Source organism: Chenopodium album, chromosome 27 (assembly GCF_948465745.1).
Source record: "Chenopodium album chromosome 27, dcCheAlbu1.1, whole genome shotgun sequence".
In the NCBI taxonomy this organism is placed as follows: Eukaryota; Viridiplantae; Streptophyta; class Magnoliopsida; order Caryophyllales; family Amaranthaceae; genus Chenopodium; species Chenopodium album.
In genome coordinates this window covers 23,025,593-23,033,838 of record NC_137860.1, presented here as the reverse complement: position 1 = coordinate 23,033,838, position 8,246 = coordinate 23,025,593, and the positions used below count along the sequence as shown (strand labels likewise).

General features: G+C 34.5%; 1 protein-coding gene across 2 annotated transcripts; it reads right to left on the bottom strand.

Moving 5' to 3' along the window:
* Positions 1–1,228: 1,228 nt before the first annotated feature.
* On the bottom strand, positions 1,229–6,242 carry LOC145620875 (shaggy-related protein kinase eta-like). 2 transcript variants are annotated; one of them, XR_014108311.1, is made up of 13 exons: positions 6,000–6,242; positions 5,009–5,101; positions 4,847–4,906; positions 4,488–4,760; positions 3,808–3,882; positions 3,661–3,717; positions 3,307–3,447; positions 3,155–3,205; positions 2,971–3,066; positions 2,647–2,730; positions 2,292–2,393; positions 1,666–2,143; positions 1,229–1,508 (listed from the first exon to the last, which is right to left on the bottom strand). XR_014108311.1 is itself a non-coding variant. In XM_081675597.1 (12 exons), exons 1-12 carry the CDS (start codon positions 6,117–6,119, stop codon positions 2,060–2,062), a joined length of 1,236 nt encoding a protein of 411 aa, XP_081531723.1. In that variant the 5' UTR covers positions 6,120–6,242; the 3' UTR covers positions 1,528–2,059. The 2 variants fall into 2 exon arrangements, 1 of the variants encoding a protein (XP_081531723.1); XM_081675597.1 differs by lacking the exon at positions 1,229–1,508 and having other exon boundaries at positions 1,528–2,143.
* Between the last annotated feature and the right edge of the window lie 2,004 nt (positions 6,243–8,246).

Genomic DNA, 8,246 nt, shown 5'->3' with positions numbered 1-8,246 from the left:
CGGGTAGTACAAACATCATTGAGGGCTCCGGAAGAGCCACTATAAAATTGCCTTGGGGAACTGAAATTAAAATAATTGATGCTTTATACTCCCCATTGTCTCAAAGAAATTTATTAAGTTTTAAGGATATTTGCAACAATGGTTATCATATTGAGACAATCAATGAAGAAAATAACGAATTCCTTCAAATCACAAATATAACTCAAGGCACAAAACATGTTTTGGAGAAACTTCTACATTCTCCAGTGGTTTGTACTACACAAAAATCAATACTATTGAAAGTCATGCTATAGTAAACTAGAAGTTTACTGATAATTTTATTGTTTGGCATGACCGGTTAGGCCATCCCGGTTCAATAATGATGCAAAAAATAATTACGAATTCATGTGGACATTCTTTGAAGAGCCAACAGATTCTTCATAATAATTTTTCATGTGCTGCTTGCTCAGAAGGCAAGTTGATAATTCATCCATCACCTGCTAAAATTAATTTTGAATCAATTAGTTTTCTGGACCGTATACAAGGAGATATTTGTGGGCCTATACACCCTCCATGTGGACCATTTAGATATTTTATGGTTTTAATTGATGCATCAACTAGATGGTCACATGTGTCTTTGTTATCAACTCATAACCTGGCGTTTGCGAGATTACTTGCCCAATTGATTAAGTTACGGGCACATGCACATTTTTCAGATACTCCCATTAAGACTATTCGGCTTGATAATGCTGGTGAATTTACATCTCAAGCTTTCAATGATTATTGCATGTCCATTGGGATAAATGTTGAACATCATGTAGCTCATGTTCATACACAAAACGGTTTGGCTGAGTCATTAATTAAACGTATTCAGTTAATTGCTAGACCATTGCTTATGAAATCCAATCTCCCAATTTCTGCTTGGGGACATGCTATATTACATGCAGTAGCACTAATTCGCATTAGGCCAACAAGTTATCACAAGTTCTCCCCATTACAATTGGTTTATGGTCAGGAGTCAAATATTTCCCATCTAAGAATTTTTGGATGTGCGGTTTATGTTCCAATAGCTCCACCACAAAGCTCTAAGATGGGTCCTCAAAGGAGGTTGGGAATATATGTTGGGTTTGAATCCCCGTCAATAATTAAATATCTTAAGCCTACAACAGGGGATTTATTTACGGCTCGTTTTGCAATTGTCATTTTAACGAGTCACTTTTCCCAACATTAGGGGGAGAAAAAAGAGAGCTGGAAAAGGAAATTAAATGAATGAATTGTCATTATCCTATCTTGATCCTCGAACTAAACAATGTGAACTGGAAGTTCAAAAGATAATTCATTTACAAAGTTTAGCAAATCAATTGCCAGACTCATTTGCTGACCCAAAAAGAGTGACCAAGTCACATATTCCAGCTGTAAATGCTCCATTTAAAATAGATGTCCTTGAAGAGTGACCAAGTCACCCTTTAACCACCAGCATCACCGATATATCATTTATATGTAAAGCAACTCCTTTGCACAAAAAATTCCTGATGCACACACACAGAATATCAAACAATATGTACATTCCCTTTAATAATTTCCAAGCACAAAACAAATTCATATAACTTTCAGCAACAATATAAAGAAATCTACTCTAAAAATGTTGGTAGGAATATGAACAAGAATAACATGTCAAATGTCTACCTTCAGAGCACAGGGCAAGAATACATTTAAGAAAAGAGCAATAAATACGTTGTACAAGCCAGCCTACATCCCTTTCGAGCCCCATAGTTTTCAGGCTATGTTTCTATTAGCAACCCTACCTAGCTGAGATATTGCTTTGCATCGTTGTTATACACCCTACCTGAAACATTTACGGATCAAAATGATGTACAGGAAACAGATAATACATAAGACCAGTTATTGCAGCTCTAGCCAGATGGCTAGTATATGTATAAATCTTTGTAGGGTGTGCAAAAAGCCACAGAGGCCACTAGGTTCACCAGTATAAAAACCAGGACGACCTTCCCAGGTTTTTATCATCCTCCGTCTGTAAGCAAAAGATTACCCTCACCAGCTCCACAGTCCCAAGTTATGCCTATCCAGGAAGAGAAAGGCCCATCTGTCGCCTTACATGTTCTGGTATTAATCGATTTATCAATTCAGGTGGAACTCCAGTTAACTGCAAGGAGTAATAAGGAAATTAATTAATTATCATCACCATACAGAATTAATGGAGTGAACTTCTTGAATGTATCAATTGTCAATCTAGTAATTAATAAATATCAAAATACACCAGCACATAAGACAAATACTTAATATAGACATACTTCTTGCTTGAAATTGAAAAGAGGTGGCAGCGGGCGACCGTTTGGAAGGCGAGCATTGGGATCCCGAAGCTCATCAAAGAAAGGATGAACACATGCTTCCAACTGCAAGCCAAAAGTAAGGGAAAAAGATAAGTTCAGGTTTTAAAACTTGCAAAAATGTTACAAACATATAATACTGTATAATATAAATTAACAAGATTATTTATACGAAAAATAAATCTAGAGTCTCATTTTCCGTGAATACAACCCATTCCATCATTACATAAAGGCAAGGTCAAATGAGGAAATAAGAATGAGATTATGCCAAAGTGGGGGGGGGGGGGGGGGGGAATGATGGGTAATGCCAGTTACTTACTGCAGTGCATCGAAGACTGGGTGAATACTGAAGTAGTCGTGAAGCAAGATCGATGGCTTCAGGGGGCATTCTTTTATGAAAAACCTGCATCAACAAACATCAATATCAGCATACAAATACTTTTAAGCATCATTGTTCATTGATTGACAATTACATATTTCTGTAGATAGTTGTATACGACATTTGCAGATTCACACACAGACTTTGAATTTCCACCAGAAATGTTTAAAGAATCAGATGCATGTAAGGACTTCCAACAACAAGTCATTTTGTTCCACTAAAAAAATGGAATGAAAAATTAGAGGGGGGAAATAGCAATAATACCTTGTGCCAAGGGTGAGCTTTGATCTGTGGGAACCTAAAATCAGTATAGTTGGGATTCATGCATCGAATTTCCTCTCTAGTAGGAGTACCAAGAACCTGAAAATATATAGCACAATCAATTAATTTTGTAATCATTGAATTACTTGAATTTTTGGCAATTTCAACATAAATATTAGATTCTAACCTTGATAATCTCCACAAGTTGATCCACTGCATTCTCACCAGGGAACAATGGCTGTTATATGACAAGAAGAAGAAAATAAGGGTCAACAAAAAGAGGATCATGGAAAGCAAGCACCAGCAAGTATACACTTCATAATTTACCAAAAGACCAACCTGGCCAAGAAGAAGTTCTGCAAGAACACAACCAGCTGACCAGATATCAATTGAAGATGTATATTCTGTTGCCCCAAATATCAGTTCTGGTGCTCGGTAATAACGAGAGCATATGTATGATATGTTAGGTTCTCCCTTGATCTGATTATTCACAAAAGGAAATTAATCAGAGAAAAATACACAATACTCATTAAGGGAAAGTGCCAAGCACAAAAAGACATGCAGTGCCAATTAGCTTAAAAATTTCAGCATATGGTTCACATTATATTGCATTTCTTTTTCTGAAAGGTTTAGACTCCAGCACTACCTATGAATATGATTAAATTAATAATGACAGACTCTTGAGATACTTACCAAAGCTTTAGCACTTCCAAAGTCACAAATTTTAAGCTGATGTGTAAGGGGGTCAACCTAGAAAACACCACGTGAACGTTAAAGAATGCAAAAAGGGAAATTTGGATGGTTAGAAGTATAAAACAATTGACATAGAAATTAACATACAAGGAGATTTTGAGGTTTGATGTCTCTATGGCAGACACCATGAGCGGAGTGGATGTACGCCAAACCACGGAAAATCTGCAATATTGGTTTAAATATTAATCAGGTAAGAATTAAAATCGTTAAAAAAAAACCCATAAATATAAGGCCAAAACAATTATAGATCAAAGACAGCATAAAACCAAGTTATGGTTTTCATCAACTAATCCTTTCAGCCTCCAAATCCAAACATCATCTCCCCCCCCCCCCCCCCTATCCCCAAATCTGACAATCAAAGGGAAAAGGAAATCTTGAATATATCATTGTCAACCTATCATTCAAGCATCTGTGCTTGCATATGAGCTCTTCACTAGCTGACCCCCGGCACACACCTCATCATTCCTAGATCAATCCTCCAGCTAGCTACAAATTTCAAATCATTGGTCAACCAAATACAAGGTCATCTTAGCCACCACTACTACTACCACAATTTTATATACTCCAAAAGAACAGTGTGAGTCATAACAAATCCCTAAGAGTTAGGGACTCTAGGCTTAGGGCAAAGTTACTTGAATGTATCTTTAAAGATACAATTTAACATCCAGAAACAATTTAATTCAACTTGCTCTTAATAGAAAAACAGATGCAATACAACAAATGATACAAGACTCCAGAGGAGGAGGAAAAAGAGGCCATTTTTATACCTGATATGTGTATAATTTAACGTAAATAAGTGGCATCCTCTGGTTCATAGTACTGTAGTGCTTGAGAACACGGTACAGTGACTCTGGTACATATTCCATCACTAGATTGAGGAATAGCTCATCTTTACTGGTAGTTGAAAAGAAACAATGCTTGAGAGAAATGACATTAGAGTGATCTAGTAAGCGCATCAACTGTAGTTCACGATTCTTGTATCGCCTATCTTGCAAAACTTTTTTAATTGCAACAGTCTCTCCAGTCTCCAAGCATTTTGCCTGTAATATAGAGTCATGAATAAGTTCAGGCCAAGAATAAGGAAGACAAACTATACAAAGTAATTATTAAAATTCCAAGTCTATACCTGAAAAACAATCCCAAATGATCCCGTGCCAACTACACGCTCTGCCATATAACTAATAGTCTGCAAATAAAATCAATAAACCATGCGTTGGATTCCTACAAAACCGACTCCGTGAATCATGAACCGAGTATTAATAGTTGTATTTAACAGAATCGTCCTTACCTGTTTGGGTTCACCGTTTTTACCACCAATAGTCGTAGAAATTATATGGCCAGTAACCTGATCATTCCCCTGAATTACAGCAGGAGTCATTTCCTGTAAACAAACAAGCCAATAACCAACCAACAATTTAGCTCAAATGATCGAAACACGACATAAATTACAGCAGCAATTCAAAAATGAAAGCAGCATAGGAGCATTTTGAAGTCACCATCTTAAACATCCAATAAAACCGAGAACCAAATGCGCGAAAAACCTCAAATCCTTTACCAGCATAGAATACAGGGAATCATAATGTTGCTAGAAAACCACAGTTGAACATGAAAATATGCCCACAAATTTCAGAAAGGAATCTAAGAACAATGACATAATGAAGCAAACTGCTCAAGCCATACTAAAGAGCAAATTTAACTAATTATTATAGTAAGTAATTAAAAAATTAAGCTTTACTCACAAGTTTAAAAGGGTGTAAAAAAAAATTAGAAGACAAGAATAATTCCAACCCAATTTTGTACACAACCCCTTAAATCTAGAGATCTGAAATTATAATTCTCAACCAGGACAAAGCAAAATAATAAAAATAAAACAAAAAAAAAAAAAGTGATCCATGAAACCCTAGAAAGCTACTGTATATAATTAATTAACGCCTGCAACAGCAGAAATGTAGTAAAGTAGTATCAAATTAATCAAAATAAGTAAGACAATACTGAAATTACTTCAACAGATAAAACTTCAAGACCACTAAATCAACCAAAACAAACGAACCCAAAAAATTCAGAAAAAAATAAACCCAAAAATACCCAGGAAAAAAAAAACAGAAACCTCATAACATCAGCTAAAAAAAAACCCACTAAACACTCAAAATCACCCAGAAAATGCCAAAAAAAAAATCCAGAAAAACCCAGAAACCAAAAGTGAAGAAGATGAAGAAAACAAGATCGGTAGAACAAAAATGAAATTAAAAAAAAAAAAAATGAAGAGAGAGAAAGGAAACCTTATCGTCTGACATGGAAGAGTGTTGTTGAGAAGGAGGAGGTTTGGAATCAAGAGGAATTGGAGGAGGATTGTGGGATTGATTTGGAGGAGCAAGTCCAAGAGGCAAAGACGACGCCATGTGAAATCCAGCTCAACTTTGGTTTTTCTCTCTCTAACTTTACTAAATTATACTCCTACTTTATTTGTATTTTCTCTCTCTTCTTTTCTTCTTCTTTCAGTGGTAAGACTCACTAACTAACTAATCCTCTTTTCTTTTTTCTTTATTTCTTCATTCATGACTATCAAAGAAAGTGTGTCTGACTATGACCAACAACAGTAAAATGTAGGATGAGCCATGAGGAGTAATTTACTCCTTCCGTCTCCAAGAGTTCGATCCTTTTAGCCTAATTTTAGTGCCAAAAAAATCGACCCATTTATATGAGTATTAAAATACCCACTAATTTATAACAATATTTGTGCAAAATTAGAACCTCACGTAAATTTCCCTTTATTTTTTCATGTACTTTTATTACTTTCTATTTCTACTTTTTTTTTACAAACCTCATGTAAATTTATCTTTCCAATATACTTTTACTTCTTTTTATTTGGGGACGGGGGAAGTACTACTCATAATACAATCCTGTTTTTATGGATAATGGTTTTGGCACACCCTTTATTGAGATTGGCACACCTTCACTTGAGAGGAGCATAAAAAACTGTGTTCTCAGTTTCTCACATAGGGTGTGCCAACATCAACTTATAGTGTGCCAAAATCATTTCTCTTTTTTTATGTTTTCTTTCAAATAAGTTTTTTTTTAAGATATACGTATATTTTATCTGTTTTGTAATAATAATCGCAAAAATAAAAATTTGTATAAGTTTTAGAAAATTTACAAGATACTATGTAGTTATTATAGGATTAAACTTGCTCTGTATTTTTGTTTTTTTGAGGAAAAGACGGAGCGAAATGAAATATGCTCTGTATTTAATTTTTAGTTGAAAAGAGAAATATTAATTATATAAAAAAAATTGTATAAGAGAGATAAATAATTTTCATACACCGTAATTTCACTAAATTTAATTAAATATGATAAATTAACCCTATTTAATGATATTTGGCTAATTTGATATTCTAAAAAAATATTATAATATACAAATATTTGGTCAAGATTAACATTAGGATCGTAAGGTGGGTTTTCGAGGTGGTTAAGTGGTTTTTTCAACGTGACTAGGGGGTTTCGTGGTGGCTGGGGGGATTTCGGGCCGGGGTGGTTGGGGGGGGGGGGTTTAGGATGGTGGTTATGGTGATAGCCATATATGGGTGGGGAGGTGGGAGGTGGGAGGTGGGAAGAGAGAGAATTAAATTATAAAAAAATCATTTTAACCTGTTATTTAACATGTTGTAGGTTAAGAAGATAAGATTGTTTTTGAGTAAATGTAAAATTGTTTTGGGAAAATGGAGTAAGGGCGTGTTCGGCACTAGCTTTTGAGTAGCTTTTAGGTAGCTTTTAGTGGTTTGGCAAAAATAACAAAAATCATAAAAATTGTGAGTGTTTGGCAAAGTAGTGGTTATGATAGCTTTTAGTGGTAGAGGTAGCTTTTATGAAAAGTTAGAAATATTAGCTTTTGAAAGTAGAGGGAGCTTTTGAGGTAGCTGTTGAAAATTTAATCTATAGTTTTAAAAATAAAATATTGATTTTTATATGTAACAGCTAGTCAATCGCTACTTTACCGAACACTAATACCTAAATTATTTATATTCACAGCTAACAGCTTGTTGACACCTAATAACTACCTACACAGCTAACAACTACCTTCACAGCTAACAGCTATCTTCACAGCTAACAAACATCTTCACTTCTATATCTTGTCGATCACGCCCTAAATGTGGGGTTATTTATTTTTAATTTTCTTTTATTTATTTTGAAAATGTTTTATTCAATAAGTTAATGTTAAGCCCATAATTTCTTGTTTTTCTACTAGTCTTTTTAGTATATGCTCATAATAAGCTATGTTTTTAAGGACTTGTTCTCTTCACCTAAAACAAGTAAATCTGGTCTGAATTTTTTAAGGTCTTATCTGAATTTTCTGATCTGGTCTGGTCTGATCTGATTTAACAATTTGACTAAATTTTGACCACATTTTAAAACTAATCTATAAAGAAAAATATTATCAAAATGGATCTTGTTAGATTCGTCTCATTATGAACTTTATAGATATATAACTTTTATAAAAAAATTTAATACGCAATTAACGATATATAGCG

Excerpts from the sequence above, each read along its gene's own strand:
- LOC145620875 (XM_081675597.1), bottom strand. The coding sequence starts at position 6,119 with ATGGCGTCGTCTTTGCCTCTTGGACTTGCTCCTCCAAATCAATCCCAC. Across the intron at positions 4,907-5,008 it reads AAAACGGTGAACCCAAACAG|ACTATTAGTTATATGGCAGA; the intron begins GTAAGGACGATT and ends TTTTATTTGCAG. Across the intron at positions 3,718-3,807 it reads TCAAACCTCAAAATCTCCTT|GTTGACCCCCTTACACATCA; the intron begins GTATGTTAATTT and ends GGTGTTTTCTAG.